The sequence below is a fragment of the Pelodiscus sinensis genome, chromosome 8, assembly GCF_052426305.1.
Source record: "Pelodiscus sinensis isolate ZL-2025 chromosome 8, ASM5242630v1, whole genome shotgun sequence".
Classification (NCBI taxonomy): Eukaryota; Metazoa; Chordata; order Testudines; family Trionychidae; genus Pelodiscus; species Pelodiscus sinensis.
Genome location: NC_143059.1, coordinates 28,188,959 through 28,211,363, shown reverse-complemented (window position 1 = coordinate 28,211,363; position 22,405 = coordinate 28,188,959). Strand labels below are relative to the sequence as shown.

Sequence of the window (22,405 nt, the reverse complement as noted above, 5' to 3'; positions counted from 1 at the left end):
TTAAAAACAATGTGTTTGAAAGCTATCCATAAGAACACATTTTAGAAGAGAGTGATGTAAGGCATTGGTGGGTGACCCTTTATTTTTTGTTCCTTTTTTCCTTCTGAATGTTCTTACTGATTTTGCCAATATAAAAATAGATGTGTATATACTTCTGCTACTTAACATGGCATACATACTTATGTCCTAAAACTTTAACAAAAAGAGCACTCACTATATTACCAGAAAAACACACACATATAGATGAATTAGTCCATTATTCAATTTAATCAGCATGTAATGTGTGTTTGCTTGATCTGGTCTGTCTGAGCAAAGTAATTTTGTTATTGAAAGAAAGATACTCTGACCTAATAACAACTGAGATAATGAAAGCACTACTGAACTAATATTCATGAACAAGATGAAAATGAAATGCAAAACAGATTGTTGACCCAAAAGTGACCAAGTCTCCCTGAACAGTGAAAAATTTCAGAAAGCAGCTAAGGGAGGTAAAATGGGAAGTAAAATAAAGAAAAGAATATTATAATACAGACAGGTTTTATAAACCGGTTCTGCACATAGTGCAGATCCTTACTAACAAACCATACACACAATCTTTTTTCTTATTCTTAGGTCTCAAGACAAGCTGCACTAACTATGACAATTTCTTTTTTCCAACTAATTTGAAAAAAACTTAAAAACCTGTATCTTTAGTCCCTTACCTTTTAGTGTTCACATGACAAGTTAAAAACTTTTACCCTCTAAATAGCTGTAGCCACAAATTTGCATACAGTACATAACATTACTAAGGAATAAAAATGTAAATTAATTTAGCTCACCTGATTTCTGAAGATCAGTGCCACAACTCCTCCAATCAATTCAATGAAGAGACAAATACCAAGGATGTACATGAACTGCAAAATGTAATGGCAAAAACACCTAAATAAGCTTAGAAGCAATTTTCCTCTGTTTTTCCTTCAATTATTCTACTTAACCTACAACATACTGAACAATTTTCTAAATCTCCATGTACTTTTGAAAGATAACAGGAAAAAATCAAGGTTATCACGGAATAAGTTTATAGATATAAACTGTTTGTGGTTTAAGAGATCCTTTTCTCCATGTTACTAACTGAACCTTTTTTGATTTGGAAATACTGATTTATTTTCCTGTTTTCAACTCAACTAAAATTAACATAGCTTTTTTAACATTCACATTGCATTTATCATGCCAAAACACCTCTTCCACTCTCCATATCACTATTGTAGCTCTTGTAATAGCATATTAATGAACTGCTAAAAATACATAATATTATGTTTGTATGCTTCCTGAAAAGATCAGTAATATTCAAAGTCAGCCAAATTTTGAGAGGGTCAGATGTTCACCACCACGACCACAATTCCTTTTTTCCAAAACATGAGAGCAAAAATTAGTGCTGTGCTATGTGACTAGCGCATCAGAAATGTTTTACTTCCTGCTTCTGATCTATTCCTTCCTTTCCCAATCCCCAAACAGGAAAACACAATGCGTCATTTGCGAACACATGCACATACCAAGAGTAAACAAGGCTAGAAGAAAACACTGCACACTGTGCATATTAGTAAACTGAGTTTATTCAGACTGTTGTGAACAACCAGGAACCACTATAGTTTCAAGTCCTTTCCTTGCTAGAGACAGAATTAGTCTAAGAAAAAACCACCAAGAGCCTTCATTATTCAAATCCACAAGCAACAGCAAGAATGGTAAGGTTTCCTGCCATAGAATGGGAAGCAATACAGCTGTATAATTAGAGACTATGATCACACAACCTCATATTCTCAGCAGTTTTCTCTGTATCTATATGGCCCAGAGTTCAATGCCTTCCAAGTCAATTTCCAGTGAACTTTTAAAAACTGCAGTCACCCATCATTTTAGCCTACGATATGAATCACATTTAACTATTCCATAAACTTAAAATTTGGCAGGTGAATAATAATTATGTTTGTATGCTGTTTATGAGCACAACACTGGGCAGGGTGAACGAAATTCCCCTCAAATAGCTACTCATTCTTTCACAGAAATAGCAGAGAAATACTAGATTACTGCTGTTTCCATCTCAGCTCTAAGATTCTGAGGAACTATGTGCTAAAATGCCACCAATATACTGATTACACAGTTGTACATCTTCTCATTGTAGCCCATAGAACCATTCCCCTGTTTCTCCAATGAATGGTACACTGAAATTTGAATGCAAGCCAACTTGTTTAGACTCAATCTGAGGCTGCCATCTCCTCAGAATGCTTCTCCTGACCACTACCCCTCAGTTAATGCCTTAATCCAGAGGTTCTCAAACTTCATTGCCCTGCAGTCCTATCCTGAAAACAAAACATGATCTCCGTAGGAGGAGCAGAATCCTGAAGACCCAATCCCCAGCAATTCTAAGCCAGCTCTGATGACCCCATTAAAATGGGCTTGCAATCCACTTTGGGGTCCAAATCCACAGTTTGAGAACCACTGCAAAATTCGGCTATAAAAGTTGTTCACAGTTTCAAGCTTCTTTGTTCAGATAGCAGCACTGGCCAGGTATTTTTTTTCTTTTTTTTTCAACTGCCTAAGAGATTGTGCAGGTTCCTCTCAAATGCAGTCCTCGCCACAATACATGCCTTTGCTACCATCAGACTAGACAAATGGCACACAGTGTATCCAAGGCTAAATGTAACTTTCAGCCACTGCAATCCATTTTGGTTGCCTAGTCATAATTTGGGATATTAGCTGTAAATCCCTTCATTACATAGGTTCTAGTTATCTCACCAAAGACTGATTATTCTCCCAAGTGTTATGGTTTTTGTTTAACAACAAAAACACACAGAAATAAGGCTTTGGCTATCTCTTTCAAGAGTGAAGCTCATACAAGTTTGAAGGAGAGCATTCATAGTGGTGAACCCTCTAGAATTAGATACCACCAAGCATTCACTGGCTTTTAAAGTGTGACATGTATCCCTTTCTTTAGCTTTTTTCTAGTTGTAAGCCCTGGAGTCTCTTAAAACAGTTTATTTACAACTGTAATCTGACATAGCTCACTCCGTTTATTGCTACAAAGGTCTGCAAAGAATATGTTCTTTGTTTTTAGAAGATGTTTGGTTCTAATCTCAAGATATATAAAATGAGTCCAGATACTATGATGATGGGAATCTTATTACCTTACTACTAATTAGAAAATATTGCAAGTATTTATCATATTTACTCTACTTGAAGTAAACAACCTAATCTTTACATATTTGACATTTATTTGCTCATCATTTGTTCACTTATGGTACTAGGACAAGATTTTTAAAAATGCTCAAAATTGGCTGAACTCTGCACCCACAGAAGTCAATAATATCTCAGCAGCAATATAGCTGGACCAATGCTGAGCACTTGTGAAAATCACATTTGTATGAGGGATGTTAAATTTAGATTAATTAACTAATCGCATAGTCTATGGGATTTCCATTGACTATTCCATTAGTCTATAAGAGCACCTCCATCTTTGAACTGTAGCAAGTAGACTACGAGGCTCTTGCTACAGTTCAAAAGCAGAAACCCCTCAGGGCTTGACATGTACTAGAGCAGGGGTGGGCAATATTTTCTGGCCGGGGCCTCTTCAAAGTGCCTTGCGCTTCTGGCAGGGCAGGAGGAGACTTCACATGCTCCACCGCCCTTAAGCCCTGATCAGCCTGGGGGCAGGAGGAGCGCATGAAGTGTCCTCTGCCCCCAGGCCAATCAGAGGTTGGAGGTGGAGGAGCACACAAAGTTTCCTCCATGCTGCTAGGAGCATGCGGCACTTTTCTAAGTGGCTTACTGCTCGCAGGGCAGGGGTAGGGCAGAGGAAACTTCGGCTGTGGCTCTTGTACATGTCAAAAGCAGAATCACAGCAGAAGCAGCGCGAGCGGAAACTGCTTCAGTCTCCACTCGCACCATTTCCCGCTGTGCCTCTACCTCCCCTGCCCTTACAGAGAAGGTGCTGGGGGGAACCGGCTTTTAAGCCAGCTCCCCCCAGCACCGGCTCCTGCTCCCCCCTTTGCTGCCTCTCTCTGATAGGGGCAGCAAGGGGGGAGGAAGTAACTAGTCGCATCACTAGTCGACTAGTCTCTTACATCCCTAATTTGTACACATTAAATATTAATCCAAATGACTCATTACAAAGGTATCCATGCAATGAAATATTCATTTGAATATTACAATTTTATGTTTAATTGAAGAAAGAAAAGTGAGTTTATTTTATTGCTTCTTAAGAGTTGAGTGTAACAGCCTTGCTATACATAGTTTCTCTCTGTTATTGAATTGAAGAAGAGGAAAAATACTGTGTTTTATACAATGTTCTAAAAGATTCATGGTGCAACACTTACGGGGGTTGAGGTCAAGTAATATTTACAAATATAAAAACTATATAACGCCTCATAAAAAAACTAGAGTACTTACTGCTTGAAGAAGGCATATGTTGTCCCTTAAAGAAGCCAATACACCCACAAAGGATACAAGAAACATTACAATGCCCAAGAGTATTAGAATAATTGCTGGGGCTAGAAAGGCACTTTCAAGGGTTTTATACTTCTGTCTTTCAACTTCAGCATAAATTCCAACAGCAAGAACAAGTGCCCCTATCAGCTGAAATGAAAAAAGAAAAATGGTTGTTTTTTCTTAAATAGGTGTAATTTGATTACAGGCAGTCCCCAGGTTACATGGATCCGACTTACATCGGATCCCTACTTACAAACGGGGTGAGGCAACCCCGCACTAGCTGCTTCCCCCCAGCAGACCAGGGAGACACAAAGCTAGCGCTCCCTCCCCCCGCCCCCAGAAGACCAGGGAGACGCGGAGCGGCTTTTCTCAGCAGACACCTCAACTTGAGAATAAAGGACTGAGGGAAGAGAGGTGTGGGAGAATAAAACTGAGCTCTGGAGAAATGTTTGGCTAGAGTTTCCCCTACAATATGTACCAGTTCTGACTTACATACAAATTCAGCTTAAGAACAAACCTACAGTCCCTATCTTGTACGTAACCCGGGGACTGCCTGTAATTGTATTAATTTGTCTTTTTCACTATCTGATATATACAAGTATTTTCACTAATTGTTTACCGCTACAATTACTATGCACTAGATTAAGGGAAAAAACTGGTCTCTAAATTTACCTAATATAATGTTCTCTTTGTATATCACATAACCCCCAAATTAAAGTACATTGCAAGCAATAAGTTCAAAATGGCTTGTACATAGTTAATTGTTTGCCATCACTTCATAGCAATAGAATTATTATGAAAAGCTGATTTAAAATATTTATTGGAGCTCCTGCCAATTCAATTTTTCTACAAGGTGATTGCATATGGACTCTTTATCTATGAACACATGTATTTGATCACAGCTTTTATTACTCTTCTTAAGTTTTATCTACACTAGCACTTTTGTCAGTAATGCTTTTGTCTGTCAGTGTGAAAAAATGCACCCATGACTGAGGCTGTCTACACTGGGAAGGTTTGGTGACAAAAAAGTGCTATTGACATGCAAAAGTGAAAAATGGTCAAACTGTTTTTTCTGCATCCCATTGTTGACATTTCCTTGCTACATTGGTAGCTCCCCTGTCATCAGATAGAGCAAAGCATTGTGTACTCCACAGTGCAGTGAGAGAAGGCATTCTCAGCTGCTGGGAGCAACATCACCAGTAGCTCTGTGAGCTCTCCATGCTGAGGAATGTCAAAAGCAATCTCTCAAGAACAGGAGCATTCTAATGATTTTCTGTTTTTGTTTATTCCCCAAAGGGTGCAGTTCACTCAGCTGTCAAACTTCCTGGAACAGCAGAGATCACAAAACAATGAGCACAACCATCAGGGCAGGCATTGTGGGATACTGATGGAAGCCAGTTCTCTCAACGAAACAAACAGCAGAGTCCACACTGGCTTTTTGTCGACAATAAAGGGAGGGCAAAAGACAAAAGTCTCTTGCAGGGATGGAATTTTTTTGTCACCAAAACTGAGTGTTTTTCCTAACAAAAGTTGCATTGTAGTGTGTATGCTTTCACTGTTTTGTCAACAAAAGGCAGTTTTTGGCGACAAAACATGCCAATGCAGACAAGGCCTGATACAAGTGTTTGTTGTAGGCAGCACTACATTGGCAGGAAATACTCTTCCTCCAAAGTAGCTACCGCCACTTGGTGGTGGTGTTTTAATTCTGCCAACAGAAGAGCTTGGCAAAGAGCAGTTGCATGAGAGACCTTACAGGGACACAGCTGCAGTGATACAGCTGTTCCACTGTAAGGTCTGTGATGTAGACGTAGTCAATAATCTTAGGTAACTTCCAAGATCTTTGCAAGTTCTTGAACTTCTTGCTGCCACAGCAAATCTCACCCACACAACACTTCTATAGATGGTGTGTGGCAGGGTGCAGCAACCCCGCACGCAAGGGGAGATAGGGGGTTCCCCAGGAGAAGGGACTCCCGGGCGGGGATGCCCATGGGAAAGCCACCAGAGCAACCACGCAGGATCCAAGGGAAGGGGACACCCAAACCCGACCAGACTCCGGCGCTGAGAATGCCAGGGAGGCGAGCCAGGTGGCGCATGTGGATGACGTCAACGCTGTGCAACTTGACCCTGGGGCACCGGGTGAGGACGTCAGAGCCAAGCGCAACAGCTCGTCGACACTGAACAATGACGCCACATGCTGAGACGGCAGGACACTGAAAAGTAGACCCGGGGACGCTGGAGTGGGGGAGAAGGTCCTCACAGGAGCCGGGACAGGAACCCGAGGGAGCAGAGACCTGACACCGAGTGAGGTGACTCGGACCCCGGGACCACTGGGGGGATGAAGGGGCTGAGGTGACAGAGTAGGAAGTGACCCAGGGCGGGGCTGCAGAACCCGAGAGCGGGTGAGTTTAGGGGTTACTACCCCACCTGCTGGACAGGGAGCACTCTCCCTGCCTTAGGGCTCTGGGTTGGGACTCCGGAGAGTAGGCGGGCCCGAGTCCCCCAACCCCGCACCCCCTAGTGCCCCCGAGGCATGACCAGCCGGTGCGAGGAAGACCCAAGCTAATTTGGGACGGGATACACTGTGATGACTCAATGGAATTTGGGTAAGGGGGAGGGGAAGGGGGAGGTACACAATAAAGATGTCTCTAGAGAATCCGACACAGTGTTCTCAACCTTGTAGTGGTGTACTTGACACTAGTGTCTTTTTCTATGTATGCATTAACACTTATCACTGTATTGTTGAATTCAGCTAATAAATAACTGATTCAATCATACTGAATTCAGTCTAACACCCTTCCCCCAATTCAGAGTACCTATTGTATCAGGCAGTTTATGACTCACAGAAGAGAAGAGAAAAGACAGACAATGCTTATTCAGCTTAGTATTTACCTTAAGAGCCTTTTTCTACTGTAGCTATTTTTAATTGCTTTTACATCTTTAGAAGGCTGATCTCTAATGTTAATTTAGCTTTCAAAAAGTAAAATGTTTTGACTTATCTGTTATAAATGATTATGATAATTCATATTACTCTAGCTTATATGAAACTTAGGAACATTAGCAAACAATTCAAAGAACCTGTAATAAACCTTGTAACAGCAAATGTATATTAGAAGATTTGCAAAGTTCATTAATTTTAAAAGAATTACTATGCAATATAGCATTTTTAATCTTATTCTAGGAAAAAGTTTATACTAACTAATGCTTTGAGGTTATTGCAGTTTATAAAAATGGGAAAATAGTTTGCTAAAAGCCAATAACAGAACACACAATTTATCAGTCCTGTGTTTATTTAAAATTAGTCTCTCAACACTTGAATACAATTACATGTTTTTTCAACTTCTCTCCTTTAACAGTGTCTCGCCAATAATCTTGAACACCAACTTACTGGAAAAATTGCAAGCTTTTCGGCCATTATAGCATAAATATATTAATATAACTAATAATCTTTTATCAAATAAGTTTTTTCTATTACATGGTGCTGCTACATAGGTTTAAATCTGAATTTGATTAAATCAGCACTTTTAGATTTGCCATGTTTTCAAATGCCTACTTTACATGCTGACCATATGAAAGCCTCTTACAGCACCTCTGTTAGGACTGTGTCAGTTTTTCCATTACAAACTCCAATTTTCAGGGACTTAAATCTCAACAATAAAATCTACTCCAGAGTAAAATCTGGTAAATCCTGATTTTAAGAGGAATAAGGGATCTTCCGGAAAAGGCTTTATTTTCTGAAAGATCCCGTCTAGACTGGCGCTTTTCTCCGGCAAAGCCCCGAGCCGGAAAAAAGCAGCAGCCATGTTCATGCAAATGCCGCGGGGGATATTTAAATCCCCCGCAGCATTTGCAATTCCGACTTGTCTCATTAGCATCCCTTTTTCGGAAAAGGGTGCCAATGTAGACACAGCCTTGGTATACTCTCCTAAGAAAAGCTGGTTGGTAGAATTTAACACACACTACCACAAGCAACTACACACAAGACCCTGTAGTATACAGCAGGAATGGGCAATAATTTTTCCAAGGGGACCACTTCACCATTTTATGTGGTGGTCGTGGGCCAAGACCACTGTCAGAAAAGGCACATCCTTACGTGGAATGGGCGAGACCTTAGATAGAAGGGGTGGTTCTCTCCAGGCACTGTGTGTCCATGGCAGGGAGAGGAGACTTCTCCCCCACTCATATCATAGAATCTTAGAACCACAGAGCTGGAAGAGACTTCAAAAGGTCATCAAGTCCAGCCTCCTGCTCTAGGCAGGACCAATCCCAACTAAATCAACCCATATCTCCAGGCCCCATTTGCCTGGGGGCAGGAGAGTGCACAAAATCTCTCACCTCCCCCCCCCAAACCCAGCCAGGGGTGCATGGCCCCTAAGGGAACCACCAGTTGCTTTGAACAGCTGGCGGTTCCCACTGGTGTCGCACACCCCTGGCAGTAGGAGGAAACGTCGTGCACTCCCGTCCCCAATCCAATCGAGATCTGGGGGTGGGGGAGTGCGCAAAGTCATTTGCTGTTCAAAACAGCTGGTGGCTCCCTCTAGGTGACACATGCTCCTGGCAAGGGGGAGGAGAAGAGCCACCAGCTGCTTTGAACAGTGAATGACTTCATGCACTTCCCCATCCCGATTGACCTGGAGGTGGGGCTGCCGCAGGCTGGATCAAATGGCTTGGCAGGCTGCATCCAGCTCACAGGCCATATCTTGCCCATCCTTGGTATACAGTGTTTAAGATGTCCTCAGCTGTCAACATCTAATCAAACCAGCAAGTTTTGAGGGTTTGATTTGCCTAATAGCTGAAATACTTGTCAAGCAAGTATATAATTTATACAAGGGTGTGCAAAGTGGTGGGAATATGAGTCAGAGTTAAGTTTATTTGTGGAAACTCACATTTGAATACCCTAGTTTTCAGAAGTTTATTGTTTTAACACTAGCAAATTCTGTTGAGAGATTTTTTTTCTTGAAAAAACAATGAATAATCTAGTAGCACCTTAAAGACTAACAAAACATGTAGATGGTATTGTGAGCTTTCGTGGGCAAAACCCATGAAAGCTCTTGATACCATCTCCATGTTTTGTTAGTCTTTAAGGTGCTACTAGATTATTCTTTTTTTTTTAATGTTTTTCTAGTTACAGACTAACTTGGCTACCCCTCTGAAGCTTTTTTTCTTGAATTATTGATCCATATTTACAAACCAAACTACATCTAAAGAATTGTCTGGCAGCAATAATATATCAGACTTTTCATATCTGGTGATGATACCTAACTAATTAACAGCAGAACCATACAACACACAATGCACTTTTGTCTACTTAATCCTGCACTCTTGCCCACCCAGCCCCTCCCAGACTATTTCAGATATTCCAAATTTAGAAGTTTCAGTTATTTTCCTTTATTAAATCAACATACCACACAAATGCTTCCTTTCATCCCACTCCCGAAATGGTTACACTGGCCTCACTGAGAACCAGAATGGACACCATTCAGTGTTGTGAAAATGACAGGTTTAAGATGCGTCTCGGATCCAGTAGGAGTCAAAATGTGAACTATACCTCAAGGGATAGTCTGAGATTTCTAACAGGTCATACAGCACTTACTTCTCATTCTGGAAGGTTCCAGCATTTCGCACTTCAAGGTAAAGGTTGAAAATCTCTAGTCTGGCATTCTCTGGTCTAGCAATAGCCATGGTCTGGCATGATTTTAGTTAGCTGGATGTCCACTTATCATGAGTGTGGCCAATTTTCCCATAATCCCATAAAGTTTGTTTAAAGCCACCAGTCCTGTCTCTATTATTTAGCTTTAATTTACCCCTAAATGTCTTGTAAGACCCCAGTAAGCAGTGGAAGTGTTGATAATGCTGCTAGACAATATTGACCTCCACAGTTCAGCAAATTCTCTGGTTTAGCAACAGTCAGGTCTCAAGGGTGCCAGACTAGAGAGGTTCAACCTGTAGTAGTGCTTGTCAGATAAAGTATTACAAACTTGGTCCCATTAAAACTTAAACTCTGTAGAACATTTCTAAAATATTTATTCTGCAAAATTTGAAAAAATTGAAAATTTATCATGTGGGAGCTAAAAAGCATTTATTGGCACTCATTTGTAGCTCTGCCATTTAGAAGTAATGCAAGTTTCCCACAATCATGCTAATAAAACATTTACCCTGTACCGTCATGCAAAACACACATATTCCATACTGTATTATAAAGACTTTTTTGAGTAGCGGGAATTCCAGAATAAAAAACAGACGCATTATTAAAAATCCTTGTGCATTATATTTAGATTAACTTGTAAATATTTGAAATATGATTTTTTAAAATCCTAGATTAGCATTAATGTACAGATCAAAATGTAGAAGGTGACATCCAGCAATGTCATTACTTGTATAAACTTGTCCGCCTGGGCACTTCTCTGACACACCAGAGAAATAATTTGTTGTAAAACGTGCATAATAAATCAGCTTTATTACTGTACTCATTATTTCTACTATATTTAAAATAATCAAAAAACAAAACTCACAGCCTAGATGGCTAAAAACAACAGCATCATTACTTTGCCTCAACCAAGATGTAACAATTTGGGAAAGGTTGTTAGCCCCTCCTGCTCATTCTTTCCTGCTAATGTTGATCCTTTTCCTCCTTCCAGCTGCTACTGAAGTCCAAAAGAACACACGGATAACCATAAAGACATAAGTATATTTTGCATTCTGTATACTTCAGAACTGAATTTAAATTTGGTAATTCATATTTTATTATACCAGATGTGCCTTGATTTGTATTAACTGAATATATATCACCAAATGATAGGAACAGCCTCTGTATTATTGTGTGTGTGGAAAAGGGTGGAGTCACTTTCCCAAGCAGAAGAAAAAGTAGATTTTTAACAACTGGTCCCAGAACAAAATTTACAATTTCATTCACATACAAAAAAGTTTAAGCGAGTCATCTAATTCTGTGACTACTCAATATTAGTTATTTTCACCTCGATAATGTGAATGTGGGCAATCATTTTTTTTTAAAAAACATTATTGGCTAGAAACTCTGGAAAAACAGCTTTTTGAAGCTTTGTATTCATGTTTGAAGAAAATTTCAAAGATAAATTCAAGTCTAACAGTGTTGTAAAATATTTTATGTTTACATCACACCCACTATTGTTACAAACCTTACTACAAGCCAACCTACAATGCAGGCGAGATGTGCATTGATAACATTATTATGGCTAGCATGGCATAAATACTTTTTATACTGAAGAGAGAAATTATACTACTACCTCTTTAGCTGTAAGTGTTAGAAATCTGTTATCCAGAAAATCTAACATTTTAAACAGAATTCTATATGCCCAGTTGAAACCTAAGCAGTGACAGGACCTTGCAACACATTTATTCATTTTGACAGCCAAAACAAGTTTTTTCAGACTATTTTTAATCTATTTTGTGTGTGTATCTTCAATAATGTTGACAAGAAGCAAAAATGAGTTTAACTAAACAGATGTGTCAAATGCACATGTGGAAGTAAATGGGAGGGTGAATGTGCTTAGTACAAAACAAGATGTAATAACAGGAGGGGAAAGTACAGAGTAGTTAGTACAGTCAACAAAAATTTTAAGCAAGTATAACATATTGAAATTCCTTCACAAGCTAGAAGGGATGTTCACTGTATAGAACAAAACTTTGCTCTTACAGATAGATGTCAGTGGGGGACTATTGTCAGCATAACAGGATTAAAAATTCAGCCTTGGGAACTTATTACACATTTGGATAAGTAAGGAACACTATATCACTTGATTGGGAGAAAGCAGAATTTAAAGAGAATCAAGCTTACAACATATTTCAAAGAATACATCATAGGTTCAAAGTGTGAATGAATTCAATTATACTAACAAAGGAAGCTCTCTGCAAGAACAAATGCCATCAGCCCCCATCTTTTCCTCCAACAGTTCTTTCATTGTGCCCTCTGCCCCATTTTCAAGTTCTAAATCGCCTGTTTAATAGATTAAAGAGTTTAGATATAAATAAAGTTATATAAATAAAATGAAAGGGTCACTAAAATATAGAAGCCTTGGGAATACTATATTTGCAAGTCTGTTATTTATAGTTTTTCTTCTTTTCATTTCTGGAATATTTGCTGTAATTTTGTTGAGGATGAAGTGGTATGGTATGGTACAACCTGCCTGGTCTTTGTGCTCAGGTGACAAGAAGTTATTTAAAAGAAGATACAGTGTGTATAAACTTTCCTCCATTAATATACATATTTAAATTCTGTCTCTTCAGGAGTGTCTTGTAAACTATATGTTCGCAAAATCCACTCACATAAGCTAATCTTAGTTCACATGAACATTAGGAATTTTAGTTTATAATACTTACCAAAACATTATATCTAATTTATTTTTAATAGCTATTCCAAAGTGTTAGACATGTAGCCTTATATGTATTTTGATATATGACAGGAGGAACAAGTTTAGTATTCTTTCCTGGTTGAAAATCCAAGAAGAAGAAAGGGGAGAATTACATATAAAGACTACATGTAAGGTGTTTGAAAGCTACTTTGCCGGTACTCTGTAATACTAAGGAGGACTTCTCTGTTATTCAGTTGTATTATGCCACATTAAAAAAAGTCTACCACACCAAACAAAAGAGTGGATAATTAAATTAGAAACAAAGGTGCCTTTGCAGAAAATCTGCTTACAGCCCAAAAAAATTACGTGGCTTTTAAGGAAGAATGGAAGGCATACCTGTGTATAAATCAAATTACTAGAAACCTTTTGAACACAGAACAACAGAACAAAATCAGTAAAATGTTATTATTGGGAAAAGTATCCTAACGTGGAAAAGCTATAATTACTGTTGGTTGACCTGGCAATCTTTTTGCAGAAAATTCTACTTATGGACTGGTTGCTGGAGTGAAAGTAGGGGTCCAAGAAGGAGAAAAGTTTAATTTTCTATTAAAATAGAAAATAATAATAAAAAAGGCTAAAAGATACCTAATATAAAAAAGTCTAAACTAAAGATAATATGGGTTAAGTTTTGATTTTCAGTCATTCCTCAAATTGTAGTTGCTTTTTTCAAAACAAAACCTAAAAAGGTACATTATGAAGACTCAAAAACCCAAAGTAACATGTTCTCCCCGCTCATGCTTTAAAAATAAAACACCTTACCTTAAAAATCTATCCCTATTAGGAAAACTTCTTAGCTCTCCAAAACAAGAAATTCAATAACCTTAAACTTGGAGGTTTTTTAAGACAGAGAAACAAAACTCATCTAGGAATCTGAAATGTTAACATATGTGAAATGTCCCTGAACTGCAAATGGTAAAACAGTAAAACTAAAACTTGACAACCTAAAAATGGAAATTAGCTAATTTTTTGTTTTCTTTTTCCTTTTTGGCTTACTGAGTGTTAACCTCTGATCATCATTTTCATTCTCAGGTTGCCTATTAAAGGTGATGTTGCCACTTTTGAGGACAGACATGTAAGTCATATTTGAGGTATAACAGCTTGGGTGATGTCTCTTTCAACAGAAGCTTATGACTATTTTTTCTTCACCTAGCAAGCCTGAGCAATTTTCTTAAGCACTTAGGGCACGTCTACACAGCAGGGTAAAAGTCAGACTTTTCGGTAACCGGGTTTGGTTCTTTAAAGGATTTGAAACCACAGACAGAGGAATACTTCTTTTTAGGGTCAAACAAAGATTTTTTATTTTTTCTATTTACTTTATAATTAATTTTCCATTTAAATCAATTCACTATTTTTTATTCTTTTAAGACAATAGAATATTCAAAGAAAAAGTAGAAAAACAGTACAGTTAAAAAAACCATAAATAATAACTTCTCCTACAGATATACCCTCCTGATTTACCTTTAAACAATTTATGGAGTTAACAAATATATAATACTCACATTAAGAAAGATAGAAGCATTGTTTAGATTCAGGAGATATTCTTTTCTTTATGTTTTTCCTTTCTTTGGATTTTTCGTTGCAACTTACGACCAGTGTTGTTCCCCTTTTGGAGCTTATGTGCGGCAGCGAGATTCAGCGCTGGGGAGGGAGCCCTGGTTGATCAGACCTAGCTTTTTGGAGTCGCAACTCGTCCACTCTTGGTCTGTTTCAGCCAACCTTATATACCCTGTTTCGGTATTTTGGTACTCCTCTACTCGCCTGACAATTGCTGACGTTAGATTTTTGTTGTCTCATTCTGCCCTTACAAAAACTTTCGTCTGCTCCATTTGGGGTAATCAGCACTTTATTGCATACTGCTGTCTGAGTTACTTACTTCCCTAAAAGCGGGGTTATTGGTCATCCAATCAAATTTTGTTTTTATTTTTATCTCCTGTATCTCACAATGCTGCCTTTCCTTTACATTTACAATTAAACTGGTGCTCATTTGACATATTCTGGGTAGGCCTCAATACCTTCCTTTGACAAGAATAAGCTATGCAACTTCAGCTACATCAATTGCGTAGCTGAAGTTGAAATAGCTAAATTCGGCTTTTGGTGCTGTCTACACAGCAGGAAGTTGAAGGAAGAACACTTTTCCTCCACTTCCCTCACTCCTTGTAAAATGAGGGTTACAGGAATCAGAGAAATAAGTCCTCCAGCTCGCCATTATTTTGAAATAACGGCTTGCTGTGTAACCGGCTTTGTTATTTCACAATAACGTCAGTTATTCTGAAATAACACTGTTGTGTAGACATACCCTAAGGGAGCTGGTCTACTGCTTTGCACAGTAGTAGAAATACCACACAGTAGAGACTTTCCTTTCCTAGGAAAATCAGTAAAAGACAGCAAACAACATTGCACCTAGCTCTGTTAAAAGCCACAGCAAAGACAGATAAAACATCACTGAACAGCCCCACAAGCTTAAAATTGAAATGCCTTAACTGGACACAAAAACAACTGGTTTTCTAGTGGGTGAAGCCTTTCCCCGTCTTAGCTGTTACACCCCCATAGGAGTGAGACAGAGCAATGTTTTGTATTGTTACAGTGTAGTACACAGCTGACTGCCATGCTAACTGCCAATGGAAGTCACTAAGAGCCCAAACCAGTTCATCATGACCCACCAGAACCACAAAGCCGCATCCCAGAGGAGACAAGCGGGACCCCCCGAAGGCCCGTCTGGGGCAGACACAAAATACTTTCATGCCCAGCCCAGGCCCCGGTGTAGCGCCCTGAGGAGGGGGATGTTCCTGGCCTCCTCCCGCACTTGACGGGGCAGCGCAGAAGATGAGCCCGCGGGACGCACCTCCACGCCCAGGATCACCCAAGAGTCACCCCGAGAGCTCTGCCTCGCGGGCAGCTCTGGTGCTTGCCCGGCGGGAGGTGGGCGCGCCGCCAGGGGCTGCAGGGCGGCGCCTCCCCGCGCAACATCCCCGGGCGCGGTATCCCAGCCGCCTCCGGCCCTGGGGCGGGCGGGGCAAGCCCCCCCCCTTGCGGGGCTGCGGGCCCGGCAGCCGCGGGCGCCTCCTCACCCAGAAGAGCGTGGAGTAGGTGATGAGGGTGAACTTGAGGCAGAGGTAGGAGAAGCGCGCACAGTAGCGGACGTTTTCCGAGTCCCCGGCCGCCATCCTGCTCCGCGGCTGGGCTCTGCCCCGGCCCGCCCCGCTTCCTGCTGCTCCCGCCGCCACCTGTAGCACAGACCGCGAGCAGCACCCAGCCGGCAGCGGCCTGACGCAGCACTGGGCAGGGATTTCCCTACCCCGCCCCATGGGGGTGTGCGCCCCCCCCCCCCCCGAATTTCCCCAGCACCCCTCCAGTTTTGTGAACCATGGTGCTGTACAGCCCACCTTCGCCCTCAGTGTCACCCCTCAGCGCCCTGACACCTAGGGTTGCCAGGTGCCCGGTATTGTACTACTCCGTCTGCTATTTGCACGCTCTGTCCGGTAAAAAAAAAAAATCAGAAAATAGCAGACATGTGCAATGTCCGGTATTTTCTGACTTTTCCAGCTGCCAAGCCTGGGAGTCCCAGCTGGGAGGCGGGGCCGCGATTGCTGCCCAGGTCCCTCAATTGGTTGAGTGTGAGGAGCATGGGCGGGACAGGCAGCAAGTGCCCAGGTCAGTACCGCTCCCACTTCTCAATTTGCTCATCCCTCTCCCCCCCAACTTCCCACCCAGACAGTTCTCCCCTACTTCCCCTCCTGATCTTCCCCAGTCACCCCCTCCCTACACTCCCACAGCTCTGCTTCCCCCTGGCCCGTTCCTCTTCCTGGTCTCCCCAGGGCATCTCTCCCCACCCCTGCCAGTTCTGCTTCCCCCCCCCCCACTGCACCTCCCCCCCACCAGCTGTGTTTCCCACTCCCCCTTCCTCCTGACCACCCTCACGGCCCCCAATTCCCCGCAGCTGTGCTTCCCGCCCCCCCTTTACTCCACTGGATAGCTGCTCCTTCTGTTGCCACCTCCCTTTCAGCCCTGTCAGCAACACTGGTCTTTAGTGGGAACAAGGGAAGGCCCAATTTATCAAAACAGGTTTCTGATAAACTGGGTTGTTTCTTAAAAATAATAAATTAATCCATGCCCCAGGGCAATATGTGAATAACATATACATAAGTCACAAAAAATATAACTATATTCTCCAGAAAATATCATTCCGAGGTCATGTAAAAAGTGGTATAAATAAATTTAAGTTGGTGTAAGTTACATGATGTGGGGTTAGAAGATTATGAAGACAGGGAAAACAACTATCATGATGGCTTGATTGTAATAATAAAGAAGATTTTCCTATTTTAGCCCTAGGTAGATGACATTGCAGTACTTCAGCCTGGAAGTAATAAAGGCATTGATCACAAACCCTGTCTGAATACAAAAATCAAACAACATATAACACATAACCTCAGTCATGCAGAATGTAATGCTATTATACACAGCCTCAAAAAATATTCTATCATAATCAAAGAGGCTGACAAAGGGGGTGCTGTAGTCATGAACAGACTATGAACAGGAGGCAACCAGACAACTTACTAACACCAGATTCTACAAGCTTCTCTCCTCTGATCCCACTAAAGAATACCAAAAAACCCTAAAACAACTGCTCATGAAGCTTCTGGATACTACTCAGGACCAAATCTATACAAACACCCCCCGTAGTCCCTGACCAAGAGTTTTCTCTCTGGTACCCGTAACCCAAGATACACAAAACTGGAAATCCCAGACGACCCATACTCTCAAGCATTGGCACACTTACAACAGGATTATCTGGCTATATTGACTTCTCTCCTCAGACCCTATGCTGTCAGCACACCTAGCTATCTTCAAGATAGCACAGATTTCCTGAGGAAACTACAGAACTTCAGTAATCTTCATGAAAACACCATCCTGGTCATCATGGACACAGAAGCTCTTTACACCAACATTCCACATAAAGATGAATTACAGGCTATCAGGAACATCATCCCTGATGACACCACTGCACACCTGGTTACAGAGCTCTGCGACTTTGTCCTCACCCACAACTATTTCCAATTTGGAGACACTTAGTATCTTCAAGTCAGCAGTACAGCTATGGGCACCCTCATGACCCCACAATAAGCCAATGTCTTTATGGCTGACTTTGAACAATGTTTTCTCAGCTCTCATCCTCTAACACCCTTACTCTACTTGCACTACATTGATGAAATTTTCATCATATGACCCATGGGAAAGAGACCCTTAAAGAATTTCACAGGATTTCAACAACTTCCACCCAGTCATCAACCTTAGCCTTGATCAGTCCACATGAGAGATCCACTTCCTTGACACTACAGTACAATTACACGACAGATACATTTTTACCATTTTATACTGGAAACCTACTGACTGTTACACTTCCCTTCATGCCTCTAGCGTTCCATCCAAGAAACATTTGCCAATCAATTGTGTACTGCCAGGGCCTAAGATACAACTGGATTTGCTCCAATCCCACAGACAGAGAAACACCTACAGGATCTACAGCAAGCGTTCTTAAAACTGAAATACCTACCCCGGAAAAGTGAAAAAAGCAGATTGACAGAGCCAGATGAGTACCCAGACACCAGCTACTTCAAGACAGGCCCAAAATAAAACAGGACACCACTTGTCATCACCTACAGCCTCCAACAAACTCCTCCAATGCATTATCAACAATCTATAACCTTTACTCGAAAATGACCCTTATTGTCACAGGCCTTGGGGGACAGGCCAATCCTTGCCTACAGACAACTCCCTAACCTCAAATAAATTCTTCCAGTAACCACACAGCACACCTCCATCATACTCATCCAGGAACCCACCCCTGCAATCAACTCTAATGCCAACTCTGTCTACACATCTATATGGGCATTATCATCACAGGACATAACCACGTAAACCATCACATCAGAGGCTCATACAACTGCACATCCACTAATGTGATCTATGCCATCAAATACCAGCAATGCCCCTCTGCTATGTAAATTGGCCAAACTGGACAGTCTCTACAACAAAGGACACAAATCAGATATCCGAAAAGGCAATACACAGAAACCTGTTGGGGAACCTTTTTATCTTGCCCAGGTACTCATTAATGGATCTCAAAGTCACTGTATTATTTCAAACCAGTTTCAAAAGCCAGCTGGACAGGGAAGCTACAGAACTTAGTTTCATTTACAAGTTTGATTCCTACAACAGAAGTCTCAACAGAGACATTGGGTGGATGGCCCGCTACATTCCACATCCTAATGACATAAAAAAACCAACTAAGGGTACTTAGAGTGGGTACTAAGTGCTCTTATTAGCTTCATTTAGCATGAACACTCTAATTGACAATTTCTTCCCCCCCTTTTTTCCTCCCCCCCCCCCCCATTTCCTCTCTGTGCTATTTATTTGAAAACTGGACCTCTTAAATACCATTTATCTGAAGAACGTTTTTTTCCAGTAACAGACTAACTGGCTACCCCTCTGAAACATTTGTTTCTAATATTTCTGCTTGCTTCAGTAGGGTCTTTGAACTTTGTTCAATAACTTTATTCTTGTTTTTGCTGTAAATAAATCTAAGTCCTGTGTGTTAAATAGATCTGTGCCCTTCTGTTGTAATCGGTAAGCTGAGGCGTACTATTCCTTTGGGAAAAGAAGATCTGGAAATAAGTGTTAAGATCATCAGGGCAGGGGGGTTCAGGACACTTAGGGTTCATCTAGATTACATTTTTTTAAAAGGAGATATGCAAATTGTGCTAATTTGCATATCTTCTTCCGATTGCTTTTTTGAAAGCGGGTTCTCCTAAAGTGAAAGTAGTCTGAACATGTTTTTTTCAGAAAAAAAACCTTTTTTGAAAAAATGCTCTTCCTGAAAAAGAAGTTTACGTGGTTTTTCGAAAAAGCATTTTTTCCGAAAAACACACATCCAGACTACTTTCACTTTTGAAAAACCCACTTTCAAACAAGCAATTGGAAGATATGCAAATTCAGTGCTAATTTGCATATCTCCTTTCGAAAAAAAGTAGTCTAGATGTACGCTTAGGGAGACACTCAAAGAACCTGAGTGTTGGAATATGCCAGTTGCTTAACTGCGGAACTGTGTGGGCAGTGCTTGTGTTGCTTGTAGCTGTGAGTCAGTTAGCTGAGACCTGGCATGTGGACAAGGCTTCCTCAAGCGAAGGGCAGGTGCTGGTAGGGTATCCCTTAAAAGCATCACACACATACACAAACACCCCCACACACAAAAATTCTCTGCCTGTTTTCAGAAACTACCAGTAGGGCAGCTGCTCTTCTACTGTCTTTCCCCCAGCACACCTCTGAGTCATACAACCACAATCAAACTATTTGTCACACCCAAGGTGGATTTCTACCTATAGGAAATTAATGTTGCTTAAGTCCTACTTTTGTAGCAGTTACGTGTACAAAGTCCTTACTGCAGTCAACAAGAGTTCAATGCATGTAACAGCTATAGAAACAGGTTCTGCTGCCTGTAGTATCTTGTATTATTTTTCCAGGGTAGCAAACATACAAGACACATACTTCACTACTTAACCACTAACTTTTTTTTTTTTTTTTTACAAGTTTGCAGTTCTTTTACCTGGTCTAGAATAACCTCTACAATTGGTGACTTATGTAATATTGTTCAAGATTTAAACAAACATTCTTGCAATATAAATAAATATGTAAGTAGTACTAATACCACTTGTTATGGCTCTTTTCAATAGTAGATCACAAAGTGCTTTACACAAATTATCCTCATTTTACAATTATTTTCAGTTCTTCTGAGTGGGACCTTCTTTGTGTTAGAAGTAAGATGCTAGCCAGGCAGTTCTGGCTTCTGGGAAGAATTTAAAGGCACGATTTAAATTAATTACTATAATTTTCAATACACAAGCCATGAGAACATTTGGTCCCATTTAAAAAAAAAATCTATGTAACTGGCAAGATGCTGGTACGATAATATAGGCACTATATAAATAGAACATGAATGGGAAGGCAGGAGTGTATTAATGAGCAGCATGACGATACGAGGCAGCTAATAAGATGCAGTGTTGACACAAGGTTGGTTGTAGTAGTCAGATTATAAAGCTTTATAATGGATCATTATGTGGGTGGAAGAAATCTTTTATCATGTTTGTAGAGCTTAATGAAAGAGACTAACACCCTGGTCACCTTAGAATTTCATGTAATATGTATTTAGTTTCATCTCGAAATTGCACTCTCTCCTCTAATCTTGTATTGTTTTCTGCAATCTGTAGGTATTATTGACACTGCTTTTCTGATTTCTCTTTTTTTAAATCAGGAAAAAATCTTGCTCAGATTATCTCTGGAATTTAATGATACTATAACCAAGCCAAGAAAAACCTGGAGGAATACTTTTAGCAGTTAAAAGTATAATGTAGAATAGATAAAAGTTATAGGGCATAGTATGCAGAGTGTTGTGGGGTTTTAAGTTGTTTGGTGAAGTTTGTGTGGAGCAGGTTTTTGAAGAGCCTGGGAAGAATATGTAAATCTGTATGATAGGACATCTAAAACTGTATTGCTGCATATGTGTTTCTAGAAAAGGAAATGGAAGGTGTGAATTAGGGTAGCTTTCAATATAAAGAGGGAGATATTTTCTTGGGAGTATAACATACACAGTAGAACCTCAGAGTTATGGACACCAGAGTTATGAACTGACCAGTCAACCATACACCTCATTTGGAACCAAAAGTATGCAATTAGGCAGAAGCAAAGACAAAAATCAACTGACCAAACACAGTACAGTACTGTGTAAAACAAACTACATTAAAAAGGGGGGGGTAAATAACATTTTTCTTCTGCTGAATAAAGTTTCAATGATATATTAAGTCAATGTTCAATTGTAAACTTTTGAAAGAAAAATCATGACCTTTTGTTCACGGTTATGAACATTTCAGTTATGAACAACCTCCATTCCCAAGGTTTTCGTAACACTGAGGTTCTATCATAACAGTACAAGACCTGGTATGTATAAATCTGTATACATTTGTTTATGCATAATTATATTTTTTCTTCATATTGTCTCATAGAACACCTGCTTTATCTTACTGCAGTGAGAGAGATAATTTGATTCTGTATGTTTGGATCTGCTAGTAAAAAAGATCATGAAATAATATTGTTGCACCAAGGAACCTGAAAAGGGCATATATGGAACCTCATAAACTATTATTGCTTGGATATTATCATTAGGACAATGTGGAACTCAGAGTTTTTCTTTGCATTCCCCCACAGCAAATGATTATTTGATCAAAGTGGATGTTATAGAGAGACAGAAGTACAGATTTTATCTGAAGCAGAGTTGCCAGGTATCTGGTTTTTGCTTGGACAGTCCAGTATTTGTGGCCCCTGTCCAGTAAAAAAAAAAAAAAAAAAAAAACCACAACAGAAAATACCGGAAAACTGGCGGGGCCGGGATGTGGATTTAAAGGCACAGTGACTTTTTTTTCCCCCTCAACAAGTTTGGTCTCCTGGGTTTTTTTTCCCCTCAATCAATTTTTTCCCCGCCATGTTCTGGATTTTTCGTGAAAGTATCTGGTAAC

General features: G+C 40.3%; 1 protein-coding gene across 1 annotated transcript in view; it reads right to left on the bottom strand.

Annotated features, from left to right (window-relative positions):
• Positions 1-16,082, bottom strand: part of TSPAN15 (tetraspanin 15) — a 30,699-nt gene extending 14,617 nt beyond the window's left edge. The window contains exons 1-3 of the mRNA XM_075934942.2: positions 15,911-16,082; positions 4,420-4,605; positions 819-893 (exon numbers count right to left, since the gene is read on the bottom strand). Coding sequence (XP_075791057.1) covers positions 819-893; positions 4,420-4,605; positions 15,911-16,006 — 357 coding nt within the window. The 5' untranslated portion in view covers positions 16,007-16,082. The remainder of the gene's footprint in view (positions 1-818; positions 894-4,419; positions 4,606-15,910) is intronic.
• Between the last annotated feature and the right edge of the window lie 6,323 nt (positions 16,083-22,405).